Genomic DNA, 21,954 nt, shown 5'->3' with positions numbered 1-21,954 from the left:
TCTGATCTTCATGAAGTTGTGATGGGTTGGTAATTTTTTAAAACAAAGGACTCAATGACTTAAAGAGATAGAGTACCTTGCTGAAGGTCACAAAGTAAGGGGTAGATCAATTGCTCTAAGTCTAAAGACCTTTCTACAGTATCAGACAAATATAGACATGGAAACAACACTCTTGAAGATAGTTAAAACTCTTTAAGGAATAAGCACTTCATTACAGTTTTAGAGATAAAGCTCAAAGTGCAACTCTGTCCTAGAAAGTGGTACAGCAGTAACACATAGGTACCATTGGCTTTCATATATTCAAAAAATTAAACTAAGTCCTGGTTGTAGACTTGATTTGAGACATGGTAGTTAACACAAAAGTTTTAGATTGAAAATGTTTGTGGAAATATGTACATCTGTATGTATACATATATTTGCTTAGAAAATACATTGGATGTTTGTGCTGTTTCTTAGTCACTCATTTATACACTGTGTCCACAGCTGCTTCATTCCTATCCCTACATTTTAAGCCACCAATTACTTTTTAATTACTTATGACTCATTTCAGTTAATTATAATAAGCTAAGATTGTTTAAACAATAAAATACTGTCATGAGTAAAGATTACAGGGTTTTTGACTATGGCTACAGAAATAGTTCAGTTTTCATGTTTAATATCAACTTAACAATTATCACATGTAGCATGAAACTTTTATTTAAAAGAATATATTCATTGTAAAGAATATAAAAGCAATAGAAACATTTCTCCCATCATTTAAAAGTATGAGACATTTCTTTATCAGATTCCCAGCATTGAAAATATAGTTAATATCATAACAACTTTGTAGAGTGACAGATGGCAGCTAGATTTATCATGGTGATCACTTTATAATGTACATAAATGTTGAATCACTATGTTGCATACCTGAAACCAATATAGTACTGTATATATCTACACTCAAATTAAAAAAAAAAGAAATTTCCTGCATTTAGAAGTTCTGGACCTCCTCCACTTATAAATCTGAGTATATTCTTTCCCACACTATAGTTTTTACCCTAAGGCTTTGGTACATTTCATAAAAGGAAAATACAGACAGTGGAAATACAGGTAGAAGTGCAGGACTTCAAGCACAATAGGTCATCATGTGTATGTTGGGGGGCAAGTATAGTGAGGATCTCCTCCACTGGGTTTCAGTGACTAAGGGTGATAAAGATGCAAAATGAACATGAAGTCAAAAGAAATACCCTTCTTCAATAGGAAAGATTACATTATTAAACATCAGTCGAATGATTAAGAAGAAAAGTTCCCTGAACTCAGTTATTTAGCTGATGGTTCATCTAACTCTCATTTGGATTTTACACATTTGCTTGAAAAATGATTTCACATCAATTTTTATTTTTGGGGGGAAGCTTCCATGTGTGATTTATTGATAGCACCTCTGAGGAACAAAATTAATGATGTTTGGTTGATGGTTCCAGTTGATGGAGGAGTTAGAAAACTGCCACAAGTGAAGGTATTTGTATGGTCTCAAAATGTCAGGATGGTACGAATACTGAAACATGAAATAGAAGATATTAATTGACTTAATGTTTAGATAATTCACACTCTTCCATGTTAGAGGCCAAGGAGCATCTAATGTGTCTTAATGAAAAGCAGCCTGTTTTCCCAGCATCCCGTTCCCATCCCCATGCATTCAAGTCAAGTCAAGTATAGGGCAGTTCATCTTTTCTGGGTTTTGTCTTGTATTTTCTCCAATCTCAAGCTCAATCATGACATCCAGAATATGACTACCATTTAGGCTTCACTGTTTATTATCATCCTCAAAAAATAAATTTTGGGAGCCTATGTGCCTGGCATAATAATGAATACAAAACAACAGTGGGTTATGACATGGCATAAGTTCTTGCTATTTTTCACATAGTCTGTAGATACTTTTCATGCATTTTATCATTTAAACCTCAACTTAAACTGCAATACTATGAGGCAGGTTCTAGTATTTTTCCATTTTAGACATTAAAAATATTGAGACTTAGATTTGTAACCTGCTCTGGGTCACACATCTGGTGTTGGGTGCTTGGATTTAAAACCAAATACAAATTTGCAAAAATTACAAGATGGTAGGTAACTTTCTTGAAGGAACTGATCATGTAATAAGGTTAAGACCAATAGAAGGTTTAATATAGCTTTGATAAATGTTCAAGGATTCTCAGAACTAGGTAATAAAAGTTATTTGTATTCAGAGAGATTTCATTCTTGGGAAGGTCAGAAATATAACATCTATACTAGAACTAATGTCCTTTCTAAAAACTGTCTTCTGATGGAAAACTTTTAGGAAAAGATAGACTTCATGTTAAAAATTTTCATGTACGTGTATACATATACATAAGAAAAATATATGTCGATAATGTAGAAAAAGGACAGGGTAAGAAAGTGAAACTATCCTGCAATCCCACAACCTAGAGATAATCAGTGTTAATATTTTCTTGAACTTTGATCAGTAGTTTTCTAGACATATGTAAAGATTTTTACTGCTTTCATTGAAAACTTGAGATCATATTGTATATATGTTTGTGTTCTCTATTGTGTAACAAAATTACATATGAGAATTTACCAATTTTATGAAATAATTTCTTTTAACAGCTTTGTTGTTTTCTAGTACATTGTTGGAATTTATTTAACCATCCCCTTAATGTTGCACTTTCAGGATGTTTTCCCTTACTTGATATTATACATAAGAGATGAACATGCTTAAGTAGAGGTGTGCTTGCATATCTGATTATTTCTGTAAAACAGATTCCCAGAAATAGAATTGCTGGGTCGAAAGATCTAAGTTTTCTTTTAAGGCTTCTGATAGAAATTACCAAGTTGCTTTTCAGAAAGGATGGAATCTGCTGCTCTGTGATAAACTAGTTTATTTCCTTTCTGAATAAATGTTTATCAAACCAAGTGTCTAATAGAATATATTTTATGTGTGGTGCTTAGGAAATACTACTTAAAGTTGAAAATGTCATAAGAAGTGTGAGGCAGAAGAAAAAGCATGGGCTTTTGGAACTAGAAGGTGGGAGTCAGATAATGCCTGTTACTAGTTGTGTCTCCTATATATATGCAAATAAAAAAGTTTTTTTTAAGTGGTTGTAAGAGTTAATTGTTAGAGGTAGAAAATGGAATTGGCTTATTTTCCTAAGCTTTGAAGAAACTGTAATGTTTAAACATCTAAAACACCATTCCCTGATTAATAATTTTTATTTATGTAAAGTTCCTTATAAACTAAAAAGAGTAATAAGTCATTTTTTTAATGAAAACATGGTAATGGCTATATAGAAAGCAGTCCCAAGGTAGCTCCACCTATTCCCATTATAAGTAGGTCTTGAATTTAAATGTACAGCTATTAATAGTCAATCTTTTTAGGTGGCCAGGCAGAGGCTGAAGTGACTTCATGTTATAATTATGACTGTGTGACTGAATCTTTTTCTTTGCAAGGGTGAGTGTTCTGTTGTAAATAAAGCTGAGTGGCTTGGATTATTCAGATTCCCTGTAACCAACATAATGTGGTTTCAGCAGGTCAGGAAATGCAAAGCAACTGTTCTTAGCTCCTCACAATATTATCTTAAATATTCTACATGCAAAAACTGAACCAATAATGGAAAACCAAGGGACTCCAATGTTTTTTTTACCCTTTCACATTTTCTTCTGTTATTCAACTCCCCACCATAAAAGAAGAAAGTTAAAAATCTACCTCTTTCCAGATCGAAGTAGGTCAAATCCTTCATTTATTTTTTCAAAAGGTAAAACATGGGTTATTAATGGATCCAATGGAAATTTCTTAGCCATAAAATCAGCCACAAGTTTGGGGACAGAATCTCTACTTTTAAAGCCTGAAAAGAAAATAACATCATTGTTATTCAGTAAAGGGTAAGAGGGGAATTGGAGAGGAGGCTTTCCACATAGAATTAAAATGAAAGTTTATAGAAAGTGCTACATTTCACATATTCCACCGTTATTACTGAGGTTAATAAGAGAGTGCTTCTGATATCTTTGTGCAATAGTTAGGGTTTTTTTCCTTAAAATATGCTTAGATAAACTAGTGTTCTTTGTTATTATAATTTCTCATAGAGAAATTATAGTATGAATGATTATCCCCATAGTCAAGGAACCAATTTAGCAAATGTCTAAATTTGGGCAATGACAGCAGACATAAATTATTGCTATGGATTTCCTGGGTCTTATGAGGTATGCCGATATCTTGTGCAGTCACAAATATCAAAAGAAGAGGTGCTGAAAGATCCTTATTAATTTATAGGGACACTAGAGAAGTCTGTCTTGGGACCTTCTCTGTGTATTAGTTCCACTAATCTAGTTGATTTGAAGCCTATAGATGCAAAGGAATTTTAATTTATATTGCCTTTTAAAACCTGGTCTTATCCCTTGAAAAGGGAAGAAACCCTGAAATTAACAGGAATTTAGCCCTCAAATCTAACTACATACCACCAAAAATTGCTCCTTTCCAGGTACGTCCACTTAATAGCAACATAGGGTTCATAGACAGCTCTTGGGAGCTAGAAGATACCCCTACAATGACGCTTACGCCATATGACTCTTGACAGCATAACAAGGCAGCCATCTGGAATAAAATTAATATTTAGTATCATTAAAGTGGATTTTCTGATAGGCCCTACTAATGATACATACTATCATGTTATATTAATTTAGCTAAATTGTGAATATGTGGAGGATAGAGATTATTCCTTTTGCTTCCTCATTCCCCATTGTGCCTAGGATAGTGCTGTGGTTTAAGGAAATGTCCAGAAAATAATTCTTGAGGGAGACAATGGATGAATGAATTTGTGCACACTTAATTTCTCCTTATTAAGTAATAAAAAGGCAAACATCACTACAAATGTATATCCTTGTAAAGTCTGATTCCTCAAGTAAAATTAATGTTTTGTTATCACATGAGTCTCAGGCAAATCTGTGAGTTGATTAACTTATTTTTTATATGTTTATTAAGTAGATATTTTGAACTCATACTTGATAGTGAGCAAATACAAGGTAATTACATCATCAAAATTTGTCTTGTGTCCACTTTATGGTTTCCTCTTTTAATCATTCCTTATACTATTGTCCATTTCTAAAATAGATACTTCTTTCTGATTTATTTTGTTTTTTCCATCCTTATTGAGCTATGATTACTATATTTAGGTTGTACAATGTGATTTATTTTAGGGTGTACAATGTGATGATTTAATATACATATGCAATGTGCAATGATTATTACCACAGTCAAACTGACACATCCATCAACTTACATAGTTACCATTTTTTTGTGTGGTGAGAACACTTAAGATCTGTTGTCTTAGTAAATTTTAAGTATAGAATACAGTACTATTAACTATAATTGCCATGCTTTACATTAGATCCCCAGAATTTACTCATAACTGAAAATTTGTACCCTTTGACCAACATGTTCCCATTTCTTCCCCATCCTCCACCCCTGTAGCCCCTGGCAACCACCATTCTGTTCAGTGGTTCTAAGATTTCAACTTTTTGAGATTCCACATATAAGTGAGATCATGTAGTATTTGTCTGTCTGGCTTAATTTACTTAGCATGATGTCCTCTAGATTTATTCATTTTGCAAATGATAGAGTTTCCTTCTTTTATATATATATATATAAAATATATATATCTTTCAGAATTTATTTAATCTATTCATCTGTCGATGGACACATGTTGTTTCCACATCTTGGTTATGGTAAATAATACTGCAGTGAACATGGGTGCAGATATCTCTTCAAGATAGTCATTTCCTTTGGATTATACAAGGATTTTATTTCCTTTGGGTATATACCCAGAAGTGGGAGTGCTGGATCATATGATAATTCATTTTTAATTTTTTGATGAATCTCTGTACATAATGGCCAATTTACATTTCCATCAACAGTGTATAAAGGTTCCCTTTCTATACACCCTAGCCAACACTTATCTCTCGTCTCTTGAAGATAGTCATTCTAACAAGTGTGAGGTGGTATCTCATTACGGTTTTGATTTGCATTGCCCTGATGATTAGCTATGGTGAGCACCTTTTCATATACCTGTTGGCCTAAAATGGACATGTTGCAAATGTGCTTTTATCTCTCAAAAACATATATTGGTTTTACTTTAAACTATACTAATTATTCTGGAACTTCTAAGGAAAAATTTCCCCCTCCAGTCAGGTTTTTAAACACATTGTGTAGTTGAGAAAATTGTTTAGGATCCCTCAGCAGTATATAATGATTAGTCCTTTGATTTTGGAGTATATTTGGAAAACGGGATAACCTCAGAACATGTGGCTATCAGGTTAGAATTCTGGTTAGGTGGAATATAACTGGAGATGTGATCCTCATTGTAATTGATGATATTTGCAATTATTTGAAAATAATGTTATGTATAACATTCAAACATGATGTAAGCACCACAGAACTGGAAACAGTACTGCCTACTAATAACACCAACTGACATTTATTGAGATAAATATCTGGTAGGTGGCACTGTGCTAAGTGTTTGCATGTATTGTCTCATATGATCCATAAACAATGCTATGAGATATGAATCTCTAATTTCTTTTGCTGGAAAAAACCTGTTGCTTTTTAAAAAACTATTTAGTCCGACTCTTAGATATTGGGTACTTACTATGTGCAAGGCCCTGTGCCATCTGCTGTGGTAAAATGGGGTAATGTGGCAAATGGTAAAATGTAATATTTTCTGTTAATAAAATGATACTAAAATTGTGCCTGAAATTGCTCATTATTCCTTTTGGCCAAAGTATGATATATGAAAAAAGATCAGAATTTATTTTAAAAAATGCAAAACATTGTTAAACTGTTTTTGTTAAGAATGTGGGAAAAAAATCAAACTTGCCAATTTGGGAACAGAGTCTGTATAATTTATATTTAATTGAACTTGAACTTTTTTCCAAGAATTAAAGTAAATTTACAATGGATCAATTTTTAAAAACTCCCTTCTCTTTCTAAAGGGGAAATGTTACCTAAGTCAGGTTTGCCTAGCTGCTAGAATGAAAGATTTCTCATAATCATAAATTGAACAATATGGGTAACAAACAGGAGATGCAAAATTGTCATTACAGTTTAAAAATATTTATATATAGTATTTATATTCTGCCACAGAAGCAGGTATCTTGACATTTCATGTTACATACCATGGTCTCATGCTGACCAATGACTTCAAATGAAAAATCCACACCTCCACCGCTCATTTCCTGCAGCACCTCCTGGATGGGCTTCTCATAGTCCCGAGGGTTGATGCACTCAGTAGCACCCACCTCTTTGGCCTTTGCAAATTTGTCTTTGTTGATGTCTACCCCAATGATCCTGGCTGCTCCGGCTGCTTTACAGCCAATGATAGCAGATAGGCCGACTCCTCCAAGGCCAAACACAGCACAGGTAGAGCCCTGGGTGACCTGTGTTTTCAGAAAATGCAAGAATGCATTAAGTTAAGCAATAGGAATGATTGTTTAAAAGTGCCTAAACTATATGAAGTGCCATGCCTTGTCTGTTGTCCGGAGCTACTCAAATTCTTATGTCCAACCTGCTGTCAAAACGTCTTTTGGCTTCATGTTTAAATTGAAGGGGTTGAATTAGATCAGTGGTTCTCAAACTTTCCTGGACATTAGATTCATCTAGGGAGCTTTAAAACATCTCAATGCCCAGGTCACAGCTTATAACCAATTCCACCAGAAACTCTTCAGGTGGGACCCAGAACCCAAGTGACTCCAATGGGAAGCTGAACTGGGAGCCAGTGGCCTGGATAATTGTTGAGTTCCAAATGCTGGTGACTCCTGTCTTGAAGAGATGGCTCACATCAGTTGATAGCCAACTTCAGTACATCACACCTATACAAATGAAATTTTGGTGAAATGAAATAAGTAGAAAAGGTCATCCTAGGTGACTGAAAAAATACTCCAGTCAAACCCTCAATAATTAACTCTTTGGTTCATTAATTTTCAGTATCATGACCAGCATATGAGTCATCCTTAGCTTAAAGCAAAACCTAACATCAGGGGAAATTTAACAGGTAACTTTAAGATAATATAGCTTGAGACCAACGTGATCTTAGTGGTCTTCATCCCTTCTTTTTAAAAATGCACTAATGAACAACAGTGTAATGGAAAGTCAGTCTATATTTTAATAATGGATAAAATTCATTATTAGGACTGTCATTGGCTTCTGTCTGCTTGTAGACTCAATTAGACCACCTGCTCAAACAAAAGATGCAATTGCACATGGGACTTAGTGCTAGAGCCACAGAAATCTGGAAAATGTGTGCTCTTAATTGTTTAAATTGACAAGGGACTGCTTAATAAACCTTGTCTGTCCACCTTCAGTGTAGGTAAAATGTCCTCCCATTCCAAGTTATCATACTCTAGGGTGTAACACCAATTTTTACCTTAGAAAAATACAAGGCTTGTGATTTAAATGTGCAGGAAATTATGTATTATGGCTTAAGATTCAGCAGGAATTTTGAGAGATAGAGTAGTTTCAGTTCTCATACTAACAACCTGTGTGATTTGGGGCAAATAGATTTATATTTCTGGACCTCCATTTTATAAAATGTAGGGATACTACCAGATTTTCAGCCTTTTGGGAAGAAGAGCCTTTAAACAAGTTCTCCTTAAAAATCTACCACCCCTGAAGTGTGTGTATGTATGTTTTCATGGCAGGCAAGGAGATGTAGCAATGAAATCTCCTACTGGGTGGAATAAATGCAAATTATGTCATTGAAGCTTCATTATTTTCCCCCTAGGGATCCACAGAGTGGATATGCTGGTGCCTCTTGGTTTGGAGTAAGACTTTAGAATCTACTGTTGGCCCTATTTCTGGGAATAGAGGATCCACGAACTAGATGCTCCTCAAAGGCAGCCCTTGTAAATACATTTACTTTTGCTGCCTCTGCCTCAGAACCTAGCAGAACCTACTGTGCCTGATGCATGTTGGTGCTGTATAATCTTAGAATGAGTGACTGAATGAGCCCCCAAATCTAAAATTTAGTAATCATGTAAATAATATATATATATAGAAGAATAACTATGGAAAATGACATCTTTACTTTGTCTTAGCTAAGCATCAACAGGTTTTCATCTGTGATAAATAGATATATTTTCTATGATATCCTCTCAATTCCTTCTGAGGCCATTTTTCTACTCATAGTTGACAGCCTAAATTCTATGGGATTATACCAATGTCATTATAGTAGCAAGGGGAAAGTACCAGTAAATCTATGAAGAATGATCTCTGATTCCTGAGAGAAATTGCTTTTCTTTTGATTGCTGAAAGTCCGAAGATAACCATTTTATCACCCACTGTTATTCCTACCTTTGCAACTTTGACTGCAGACCCGTAACCAGTAGTAAATCCACAGCCAATGAGACAGACTTTCTCCAGTGGTGCAGCTGCATCAATCTTGGCCACTGAGATCTCATTCACCACTGTGTACTGGGAGAAGGTGCTGGTGCCAAGGAAGTGGTAGACGGGCTTCCCTTTACAGGTGAACCTGCTGGTGCCATCCTGCATGGTCCCCCGAGGCATGCCCATACTGGTCCGTGTAACACACAGACACACAAGGGCGTGAGGTATGAGCATAACTGATATACAAATCAGGCTGTGTAAGGAGAGTATCAAAAACTTACGCATTTTTCAAGCAGTAGTTGCCTTCTGGGTGTTTACAAGTACTGCATTTTCCACACTGGGGAATAAAGAGTGGGATGACTTTATCACCTGGAGGGGGATAAAACAAATTCTAGAAATTAAAATTCTACCTAGGAATTAGTAGAGCAAGAACTTAAGGCATATGCATATGCCTTAGAGGCATGTCTCCTTGAAAAGTTTCCAAGAAATAGGGCCCAGTCACCACTGTGTCATTGGTCACTGCCTGCCAGCATTGTATTGGTTTGTGTTTACATGTGCCTGAAGCTTCCCAAACACGAAATACAAATATGGGAAAAAACTTGGAATTTAGAAGTTATTTCCATTGTATTAACTGTCATCTTTTCTTTTGTGCCCTTTTTCTTGGGGGTTTTACATGAATCATCTCATATAACCCTTTAATTAAACCTCAAATATTCTCACTGTAAGTAGAAATTTTAGTTGTGAGCAGACTGCTGTAGTCGGTAGATGTCAGGGAGATCCACTATGTTGTAATCGTTTGGGATAAAATAAAAATGAATGTTCTAATAAGCATTCCTTGGCTTTTCAAAGTGACTATGCTGATCTTCACTGTGAAATAAAGGCTTGTTTTTGTAATTTCAGTTCTTTTAAAGGAAACATTTTAAAAATGGAACAAAAAAGAATTTAAGAAACTCCTTTGAAAAAATCCAGCAGTGAGTTGGGCACTTTCTTTTAGGATAAGAAGTGACTTTCAAATATTTGTAGCTGATATTTTGGAATTATCTATTTTTTGTGCTATAGTGGAGGGAACAGGGGTAAAAAATAAGGGTGTCATTTATTATTAATTTATTTCTAACTGAAGAAAATACTAAGAGCTGGAACCAGACCATCTATTTTATTATTTTTCTGTTCATTGGTCAATTAAGTATTTGGTAACAGAGGAGGTTGAATTTATAGGCTAAAATGACATTTTAGAATTAAACATAGTTTTTATTTTTATTCATCTCTGCTACCTATCCACAAGACCCAGAAAAATGGTGGGACGATCACATTTAATAGATAAATTTTATATGGAGATCATGGCTTGGAAATTTTCTATATATTCACCTTTAACCTTTAAAAGTATTAATAATAATATTAATTAATATTTATATTAATACATAATAAAACTAGGATAAAATAAATATTAAAGACAAAACATACTTTATATTCAGTCACATTTAACTATGGTTAAAGGTAATAAAACATCCTATTTACTATAGGATGCCTTCTGGTATGGCTCCTCCATTTCATTTCCTAGGTGGCATTCTATTTCATTTCTCTTTCATTGCATTCTGTGCTCAGGAGGGGAGGTCATGTTAGAAAAGAAAACCAATGAATGGGCTCCACTTCCCATCTAAGAGGAGATCATGTGGATTCAGTCACAGCAGCTCAACAGCCATTGTGTGAAGTCAGCACAGACTAGTTTCCATGCACTGATCTAGAGGTTTAGGACAAAGAGACTTACATCTTTTTCCTTGTCCCATCTGTAGATATCTTAGATCTGACAGAAGACAATATTCAGCAGTGCTAAAATGGAAATGATTTGATTATGAACTCTATTCTGGCAGGCACTGGATATCTTTTGATCTTCATGTTATCCCCAAGATTTAACCTGGTGCCTCACATCTAGAATCTATTAGGTACTTAACAAATACTTGCTGAAGGAGAGAATTCATGAGTGCATGAAAGCGCATGTGCTTGAGTCAGGCAGGTAGGGAAGAAAGGAGACCTCTGTTCAAGTCCCAGCTCCACTGTGACCTTCATTGCCTCAGTTTCATCAGCCAGGCTGGATGATCTTGGGGTCCTGAACTGAGGCACATTCCCCAAGTTTGAATTCTGTACCTGGTTTCACTGTAGTCACCCCTTCTCCAACGCTCTCCACAATACCACCTGCCTCATGGCCTGCAATCACGGGAAAATGGGAGAAAATGGTTCCATTAACCACATGGTCATCTGAGCGACAGATTCCTGTTGTCACCATCTACAGGGAGAAGGAAAGGGAATTAGATTCAGAACAATTATGGCTCTTAGATGGACTTAACATATTCATATGGACTTAACATAAGAAACTTAATCCATTTCTGAAATTGGACTTCTAAAGAGTGTTCAAGGGTTTTACTAATACTCCCTACTCTTCTGAAATATAAGATTCAGTTTACCTCTGAGATTATTCAGTCTAAAACCTTCCTCTGTTTTCCTCTCTTATATTAAATAATTTGGAATAATCTGCAAAATAATTGTTTTGAAATATTCAGGTCTTACATAATATATAAAACTCATATTTTTTTAATAGAATAGAAATTGCAGTTTAGCACCAAGAAAACTGTCACTCAAGTTCCACCATCTAATACTAAATGAGTTTTAAATCTTGATTTTTTTCCTGTACAAATATATAAATTCTTTTTTAATTTTATTGGGAATTATATCTTATATACTCTTTGGTTTCTTTTTTAAAATGTAGCAATTTGTATTTATATCTTTCCTTGACAATAAATAGAATTCTATTGGTTGGAGGCACCATATAAAAGGTGCTTCTATTTTTTTTTACTATTTTCTGAACTTTCTAAACTTAAAATTAAGTAGAAGAGGAAAAATTGTTTCACCTTAATACGAACTTCATGGGCCTTAGGAGGTGCCACTTCCACATCCTCAATGGAAAAGGGCTTCTGTAACTCCCATAAAACAGCTGCTTTGCATTTTATTACCTAGAAATTGAACAAAAAAATGATACCAGTTTTTCCTCACTGTTAAAGTCAGGTATTGACTTGCATCTTTTTACTTGCAACATCTAGCCTCATGTTTGGACAGCCTATAAAGTGCTCCATAGAAATGAGTAACCTCTGATTTGCAATGAAAATAAAAATACCTTTTTAAAAGAATGTATAAAGCAATAACACAATGAGAAACAGAATTAACAACAATGAGATATTGAGACAAAATGTAATACATTCTTTTAGGCCATTCTTATTTGTTACCCAACAATTGTTGGCTTGTACATGAAGTTCTAAATCACCACTATTTTGCTAACACAGATTCAGTATCTGTTCACATAAGTGATCTGTTGCCCCCTTGCTCAACCCTCTGCTTAAGCCAAACAGTCTGACTTGATGACCCCAGTGGCATGCTTGCTTCCCTGCCTTGGACGTCTTCCCTTTCTCTGTCTACTTGTTCTCCTTTGGTTTTCTCTCCACACTACTTCTGCATGCTGTTTGTTTGCATCACTCATTTGAAAAGTTAGGTTTGGCAGCTCTGTTTTGCTACCTAATTTATGGGTAGAGATTCCTTCCAGAATAGATTTGAGCCAAAAATTGCAGAGGTCAAAGCCATAGACCCAGACCTGCATATGTATGTATATATTTTTAAATGAGGTAATGGTGTTTTTCTAGTTAGCACAGCTTACCTGTAGATGTTCTTAAAAATTAAAGATGAATACAAATTTTTAATGTTTGGGAATGTAATATAAAACCTGTCTTCATTGTTTCAAAGCTTATACAGATAAGGGAGATTTTTCTAGAGAGAATCTTTTCTAGATAAAATTACAAATAATATTTAAAAATTCGATTGAAATTTATCCTTTTGAAAATTCCTTTTTATTATTTATATGTCAAATCCTCCCACTTTGCAGAGTATTTGCCATGGTCAAAGCCACAATAAATATGAAAGTACTTGGAAATCACACACTAGTGGTCTATAGGTCCTGTTTATAAAGTACCTATGATATGGCACACACATTATAGCTTGTGCTGGGTAGTTACATTCTTGCTCTTTAAACCTCACAGTGAAGCTACTAGGGTAGTATTATTGAATTATTGGTCTTATGTTACAAATGGAAATATTGAGGGTCAGTTGACTCATAATTGACTAATTTTCCTCAAATCACAAAAATTCTATCCAGAGAATCAAGATCAATCTGACCTTATTTTTTCACTACCCATGGTAGTAAGATTATATGGGTAAAATTGCAATATTTCCAGAATCTCTTGTCTGGCCTTAGTGCATCTCCATATTAATAGGTGTTCCCAAGGGGTAGAGAGAGGTAATCCATCTCTACATCAATAGGTGATTATAAGGGGGAGCTAAGGCATATTTGGATTGGAGAGGTTGGGTGGGGTCTCTTTTTGCAGCCAGGACATGACAGACACAGGCAAGCAGAAGTGGATGACTGCTTGTAAACAATGAATGGATTTCTCCCATTTTATTTCTCCCTTTGACTGATTTCAGTTTCAAAGGTATTTTGCCCAGGCTGGAAAAATATTTTATCCCCAGAGTTACATCTGGAGGTAGTCAGGAGGACCTCTGAACCTGAAATCTGTCTTCATGGGTGTGACCCTTGGGCAGGCTGCCTCTAGAGATGGTGGGGGTATACCAAGAATCCCCCTTGTGGATAGTGGAGAGGCCCCAGTGGCTGCAGCAGTACAGGGTGTGACTTCACCTGGGAGCCCCCTATCCATGGAGCTTCCAAATGGGGAGCCCCGAGTGGGGAATTGGTCTAGGTTAAAGCACCTCCTAGAAGGGTGGGGCCTCCCCAGAGTTGGGGAAGGGTGGAGACACTGGAAGCTGTGGAACTAGCCCTCTGTGAGATGGAAGCCCTGAGTGGCTGTGTACCAGCTGGGATTGTGGGATGTCTGTTTCTCGAGATAGTGGAAAGGGTTATTGAGGAGAGAGACACATTTTGGCATCATTTGGAGGAGCTGGGCAATGACCTACTGGATGCCCTTAAGTAAGAGAGACAGTTATTGAGAAGATAGGTCTTGCTCCTGGAAGATATATTAGAAGTGAGGGAGGAGGTGGCAGGAGAATCCACATTGCAGGAGGCTGTGGGGGAGGCAGAAGAAAGAGTGTAGTGCCTTCAGATCTGGAGATGGTAGAGCAGATGTCAGGGGAGGATAAGGAGTTGGGGCCGAGGGCTCATCTGTTGCCAAGGCCACTGCCTGAGGCACCAGATTCTCCTTGATTAAAGGCCCATCCAATTGTAATTAAGAAAATAAAAATGCACCATGGGCTCCTCAGGGGGAGGAGCTTCCCCCTCCCAGGTTGTGGAGCACTTCATGCTCTCCCTCTATACCCAGGATGAGCTGGTGGACCTGAGTGTTTGGTATTGGCAGAAGCCTTGGAACCACTGTCTACATGGCTTTTGTGTCTCTGGGATATGGGGGCAGAAAACATTGTTGTGTCAGATTATGAAATGGGTAGACTGGCTTCCCTGATGACTCATCCTTCCCTCCAGCTGTGGTTGCAAAGTGCCCGTCATACCTCAGGGAATCAGGTGCTTCTGGATTGCCTGACAGCAGCCATCAGCACAGTTTGGCCTAATCAGGGTGATTTACCATACTTACCCACTAGCTAGAAAACATATGCAGTTCCAGCAGGTGTTATGGGAGCTGGGCATGAAAAATAACAGCTATAATATGGACCCCCAGGACCCCACTGAGGAGTTGTTCGCCATAAGAATTGGAAATCTGGCGTTCTGTACAGCTCCCCCATCTCTCTTTGGGTCCTTAGTGACTATTTTTGCCCCCCACATAGGGAAACCCATAAGTGAGGCTACTTGTACTTTAGCACATCTGGGGGAGGTTGAAACAATAAGAGCACAGAAGGAAGTACAGGCTACGACTGAAAGGGGAGGTGCAAAGGGCCCCATGAAGGTCTTGAGGACCCAGATGTGGGTTGATTTGATAAAGGCCAGGGTAGTGATAGAAAAACATGATGGGCAGCTCAGTAGGATCTTGTTAGAACTGTAGCACCAATTAAAGCCAGAGCAGCAGTTCCAGCCACTGAGATCCAGGACTTGGAAGCCAGAGTCAAAGCCCAATGTCCAGCCTGTGTCCCTGCAAGACTTCCTGGGGACAGTACTCATCTCATAGGAGGATGATTGGGTGTCATGGTTTGACTGAGTGGGGCATCAAGGCTCCCACCTTGGGGGACTGGTGGGGACCACAGAGGCCACATGTAGAATAAGCAGTTCATTGGTCCCCCATGAATGTACAACATGTTCTGGCACTGGTGGACACAGGGGCTGAATATGCTCTGATTTATGGCAACCCTGAGCTTTTTCCTAGGACCCCTGCTGTGATAGATGGCTATGGGGGTAAAGCAATTGGAGTGAAGAAAGGGGGATAGGGCATTTATCCCCAAAGGGTTATACTGTGTACATTTTTCCCATCCCTGAATATATTTTTGGGGTATATATCCTGGAAGGCCTGTGGTAGAGACCACTGCAGGTGAGTTCAGACTGAGGGTACATGTGGTAAAGTCAGTTCTGAGGGGACATGTTCAGCACCTGCCTGTAGCTCTGCCTGTATCTCAGCAGGTGATAAGTTCTGAGCAGTATAAATTCCCTGGGGAATGCAATGAAATTGGAGAAATTCTACAGGAGTTGGAGAAGGTGGGCATTATAAAGCCCACTCATAGTCCTTTTAATTCCCCAGTGTGGCCAGTAAAAAAGCTGGATGGTTCTTGGTGTATGACCGTTGATTACAGGGAATTTAATAAAGTCACCCCCTCTTTGCATGCTGCTGCCCCCTCTATAGCAGCCCTTATGGACACCCTTAGTCATGAACTAGGGATGTATCTTTATGCTGTAGACCTTGCTAATGTTTTCTTCTCTATTGACATAGCACAGGAAAGTCAGGAACAGTTTACCTTCACATGGGAAGGCCAACAGTGAACATTCATTGTCCTTCCACAGGGATACCTCCACTGTCCTACCATCTGTCATGGGCTTGTAACCCAGGACTTGGACACATGGAAGAAACTGCAAATAGTGCAGCTGTATCACTATACTGTTGATATCATGCTCATATCTGATTCTCTTGCAGATTTAGAAGGGGCAGTTCCTAGTCTGCTGCAACATCTACAGGAGAAAGGATGGGCTATAAACAGCACCAAGGTTCAGGGCCCTGGTTTGCCTTTAAACTTCTTAGGGGTTGTCTGGTTGGGGGAAACTGAAGTTTTCCCAGAATCAGTAATAGACAAGGTCCAGGCTTTCCCAACCACTACCACTGTGGCAGTATTACAGGAGTTTCTGAGTCTTTTGGGCTACTGGGCAGTGTTTATCCTGCATTTGGCACAAATTCTGAAGCCCTTGTATTGGTTGGTATGAAAGGACATCAGGTGAGACTGGGATGAAACATGTATAGCTAAGTGAGCAGGCAGGGCCGAATAGGCCTTGAATGTAATAGACTCATCAAGGCCCTGTGAGCTAGATGTTCATGTAACTGAAGATGGTTATGGATGGGGTCTTTGGTAGTGGTTTGAATGGACATGACAACCTATTGGATTCTGGTCACAGCTATGGAAAGGAGTAGAGGTCCAGTACACCTTGATAGAGAAGCAACTGGCTGCTGTGTACCACACCTTGCTGGCTGTGGAGTGCATCACCAGAATAGCTCTGAACAAGGTAATAACTACCTATTCCATTGTTAGGTTGGTGTGAGACTGGACTAAAAGGCTACAGAGTGGCATGGCACAGATGCCTACACTGGCCAAGTGGGGTGCATACTTACAGCAGCATAGTGCCCTCTCTATCAGCCCCTTAAGTGGAGAACTCCAACGCTTATTGGTGTCAGTGACGTATACCAGTGGAAAGCAGGAAGAACTTGCTTCTGAGCCATTGGTAGCCAAGAGTCCTTGTCAGGAGGCAAAGGCCTCTATATCTGAAGATGTTTGGTATACAGGTGGCTCCAGTTGTGGGCAACCCCCAAAGTGGAGGGCTGTGGCTTTCCATCTAAGACTGAGACAATATGGATGGATGACGGAGAAGAGAAGAGCCCTCAGTGGGCTGAGTTGTGGGCAGTATGGCTTGTGATAACCCAGGAGCCCTCCACTATAGTCATCTGCACTGACAGTGAACCATTTATTGGGGCTTGACCCTGTGGCTACCAACATGGTACCATGCCAACTGGATGGTTGGTCACTGGCCCTTTTGGGGCAAGAGTTGTGGCAAGACCTATGGGCCTCTGGTCAGACTAAGACTGTTACCATATATCATGTGACTGGCCATTTGCCTTTGGCATCCCCAGGAAATGATGAAGCAGACACATTGGCCCAGGTGTGCTGGCTAGAAGGAAGCCTGCCTCTGATGTAACCCAGTGGTTACATCAGCAATTTGTTGCACATGGGGCAAAAGACAATGTGGGCTGTAGCCTGTCAGTGGGGCTTGCCATTGACCTTTGATGGAGTCAGCAGAGCCCGGGAGGAGTGCCTTGTGTGCTCTAAGAGGGACTTACATGAAGTTCCGCAGCAACATGGGACAATAGTAAAGGGGCTGATAACCCTTGTCAGGTGGCAGATAGACTATATTGGGCCTCTGCCCATATCAGAAGGATATTGGTATGTAATGACTTGTGTGGACACACCTACTGGCCTGTTGGTTACTTTTCCTGCACATTGTGCAGATCAGCAAACCACCAAGAGGGGCCTAGAGCATCTCTGCAGCCTATGGCTGGCTGCAGGTGATTGAGAGTGATCAAAGCACCCACTTAACTGGACATGCATTACAAGAATGGGCACAGAAATTAGGAATAAAGTGAAAGTTTCATGTGCCATATAACCCTACTGGGGCAGGCATGATAGAGAGGTACAAGGGTTTGTTGAAATCTGGCCTGAAGTCAGAAACCAGTAGTGTTTGGTGCAGGTTAGTTTGCTTATGGACAGTGCTATGGCATTTGAATGACAAACCCTGAAAAGGAGCCTTGAACCCTGTGGATATGCTAACACACATTGCTGCCTCACCTATACAAGTGTATGTGCAAACCAAAGAGGAGTTATTGAAGCCAGGATATGGCCAGCAGAGCAACGTCCTGCTGCCAGCCCTAGCTACATTAAACCCTGGAGACAATGTTGAGTGGACATGGCCTCTGGACATTTTGACACATGGACCAGTGATGACTGACTCTTCTGGCACCTTGGGGAAAATGCCTGGAACTGGTCTCATGTGTATTCCTGGATTAACAGCAGGGTGACTCCCAAAGATCATGGTAGTGTACCCAAAATGTCTGGGAGGTAAGAGCATCTTATGGGGATGTTTTGTTTTATCTTTATGGCCAGTGCATGTACCTCCCATAGCCCTATATATTGACCCATCTGTAATTCCCACAGGGAGGGGTGTGAAAGTCTGGTATACTAGACCAGGAAGAGATCCCATTCCTGCCACTGTCCTATCACAGGACCACTCTGTTGTATGCATCCTATCTCATGGACAAGATTTGCCTATTCTGGTGTCATTAAAACATGTATCTTACTGCCCTTAATGTTATTTTCTTCTACTTTTCCTGTGGCCTTGGACCTGCCCCTGACTGCAGCTGCTCCTTGATGATTGAACTTCCTAACTGTTCAGCTACTTCCTGCCTGTGGAATGGGCCAGCTATGGACTAAATCTGCATTGGACTTTGAATTTAGCTGAATCCTCCATTTTGAGGATTATCATGAATTTATTGGTGCTGTTATTGGATGTAGAGAAGTAGCCATCTCCATATCAATAGGTAATTACAAGGGCAAGGAAGGGCATATCTGGACCGTAGATGTTGGGTGGGGCCCCCCTTTTTGCAGCCTGTTTGCAAACAGAAGTGAATGACTGTAAGCAATAAACAGGTTTCTCCCACTTTATTTCTCCCTTGACTGATTTCAGTTTCAAAGGTATTTTGCCAGGGATTGGGTACAGATTTTCCTCCTGGAGTTACAAATTTACAAAAGGCTAAATAATAACAATAACAATGGTAAGAGCAGTGAGTAATATTTATTGAATTACTTTTGTGTACCAGGCACTAAGTGCTTTACAGTATTAATTAATTCTCACAACCACCTTATGAAGCAAGTATAATTATTATTGTGATTTAGCATTTGAGGAAAATGTAATGCAGGAAGGGTAAACATAAATGAAGTGTTATCACAAAGCTAAAACTTACGGATATCGCACCTGAAAGGGAAGGATTGATTGCTTATCATTTATTGTTTTCATTAATACATTTGGTTTATACTTTTGCTTCCTGAACTTGTTATTTCTTCTAAGCTGAGTTTTGGCAAACTTAATTTTTCTTTTTTCTAACTCTTCTTCATTTGAAATGTAATATGCCATTATAAATGTTAACCAGTAATGAATGAAAATAGAGTTGGAATAAGAAAACTGACAATTGGCTACCCATGTGATTGCCCACCATTTTATTGACATAGGACTCTTCTGTCATGCAGTGTGTATATCTTTAAATTGAGTTTTCATAGCAAGGTGTTATGTTGTATGACCCACTCCTAACACAACAAATGTACTGGAAACAGTTGTAGAGGCTTTTGTAATTAAGCAGTTAAATAACATGAATTCTTTTGTTGAATGACCACATGCATTTCTCTATACCTGTAAGCACATTGAATAAATAAGCATGAATCTATGGAAGGCTTAGAACCAAATATCTCTGTTCCAAGTGCTAACAAGTAACTTAAACTGTATCAGTATAATTTTTTTGTAAAATTATGTCGATTTTTTTTATGGAGAAAAGATTGTTCTATAGGATTTCTATGGAATGCTCCTGGATTGTGCCACAATTGAACCTTTTGAAAAATCAGAATTTGCATGTTGATGTTGGCTTGCTTGAACTTGATTCTAATGCTTTGAGATCCATGTGCCTTTTTAAAGAGACTTCATAGTCAGGTTTAAAGGATATTTAAAAGTCCCCTGAATCAGATTTTCTCATAAAACTTTTGTCAAACCTAATTTTCCTGTGTCTATAAAAAGAACATGATTACAAAAGAAACACATATTTAAATCATGTTTTCTTAAAGTAAAGATAATTTCTTGATTAAAAATATATAACTTTAGACTTGTGAGTTATTCACAATTGGCTACCACTACAGCACATTTATTTAATATAGGAAATAAAGACTTTAACAGGTACAGTGGCTATACATTCTTGTTAAAGATATTTAGGAATAGCCTATTTCAGTTGTAGTTCAATATACACTGCATCCTGAAACACATAATCTATGTTGTATTTCAGTATATATTGTTTCATATAATTTAAATTCATATAATTTAATTAATATATAATATATATATTATATAATATATAATTCATATATAATTTAAATTCATATAATTTAAATATGAATTTTAAATTATTCATTAAATACTATATCTCTTTGTATATTACATAATGAGAATATATTTTCAAAAGTAAAAAATTATTTTTCTTACCTTTCCTGCTGTGCTCATGTTTCTGTTTTCTCTGCAGGCCAGGAGACTGGTGAATACTACAGACACTTCCTGCTCCAGTACAAAGAGCTCTTTTCTTTGCTTAAATACCAACCAGTTACACCCATGTGATCTGGGGTTTTTAAGCCACACCCATTAACTTATTGTCAGACCAAGTTAAATTAGAAAGAAAAAGACAATGGACTAGCATTAAATCCTTGACCTTACTGGCAATATACCAATTTCAGATAACATTTTGATTTTATTAAGTTAAATATTTCCCTGTAAGTTTTTATTTTCATTTGTTTTTTTATTTTATTTTATTCTATTAAGGTATCATTGATATACAATTTTCTGAAGGTTTCACAACAAAGGCAATGTGTTTACTACATTCACCCATATTATTGAGTCCCCGCCCATTACCCCATTGCAGTCACTGTCCATCAGTGTAGTAAGATGCCACAGAGTCCCTACTTGACTTCTGTGTGCTACACTGTCTTCCCTATGACCCCTCCCACACCATGTGCACTAATCATGATACCCCTCAATCCCCTTCTCCCTTCCTCCCTATCCGCCCTCCCACACTCCTCCCATTTGGTAACCACTAGTCCCTTCTTGGAGTCTGTCAGTCTGCTGCTGTTTTGTTCCTTCAGTTTTGCTTCATTGTTATACTCCACAAATGAGGGAAATCATTTGACATTTGTCTTTCTCTGCCTGGCTTATTTCACTGAGCATAATGTCCTCCAGCTCCATCCATGTTGTTGCAAGTGGTAGGATTTGTTGCTTTCTTATGGCTGAATAGTATTCCATTGTGTATATGTACCACATCTTTATCCATTCATCTACTGATAAACACTTAGGTTGCTTCCATATCTTGGCTTTTATAAATAGTGCTGCAATAAACATAGGGGTGCAGATGTCTTTTTGAATCTGAGAACTTGTTTTCTTTTGGTAAATTCCTAGGAGTGGAATTCCCAGCCTATACCTAAGTTTTAGTCTCTTATTCCTGGATTCCATTTTTTTCTCTCTCTCTCTCAGTCCCACACAGGGTGTTCAGATTCCCTTTGTGTACACTGAACTCCAATTT

General features: G+C 37.9%; 2 protein-coding genes across 9 annotated transcripts in view; one reads left to right on the top strand and one right to left on the bottom strand.

Moving 5' to 3' along the window:
- The window catches only part of C5H4orf17 (chromosome 5 C4orf17 homolog), a 268,239-nt gene that overhangs the window by 118,301 nt on the left and 127,984 nt on the right, over positions 1 to 21,954 (top strand). The gene's annotated exons all lie outside the window — the stretch shown is intronic.
- On the bottom strand, positions 671 to 21,018 carry ADH1C (alcohol dehydrogenase 1C (class I), gamma polypeptide). Its single transcript, XM_037020214.2, has 9 exons — positions 20,871 to 21,018; positions 12,289 to 12,390; positions 11,528 to 11,666; positions 9,667 to 9,754; positions 9,353 to 9,572; positions 7,180 to 7,440; positions 4,468 to 4,603; positions 3,719 to 3,857; positions 671 to 1,534 (listed from the first exon to the last, which is right to left on the bottom strand). The coding sequence occupies exons 1-9, from the start codon at positions 20,886 to 20,888 to the stop codon at positions 1,510 to 1,512; spliced, it is 1,128 nt and encodes a 375-aa protein (XP_036876109.1). The 5' UTR covers positions 20,889 to 21,018; the 3' UTR covers positions 671 to 1,509.

The sequence above is a fragment of the Manis javanica genome, chromosome 5 (assembly GCF_040802235.1).
Source record: "Manis javanica isolate MJ-LG chromosome 5, MJ_LKY, whole genome shotgun sequence".
In the NCBI taxonomy this organism is placed as follows: domain Eukaryota; kingdom Metazoa; phylum Chordata; class Mammalia; order Pholidota; family Manidae; genus Manis; species Manis javanica.
The sequence above is the reverse complement of the archived record's forward strand: the minus strand, read 5'-3'. Positions and strand labels throughout refer to the sequence as shown.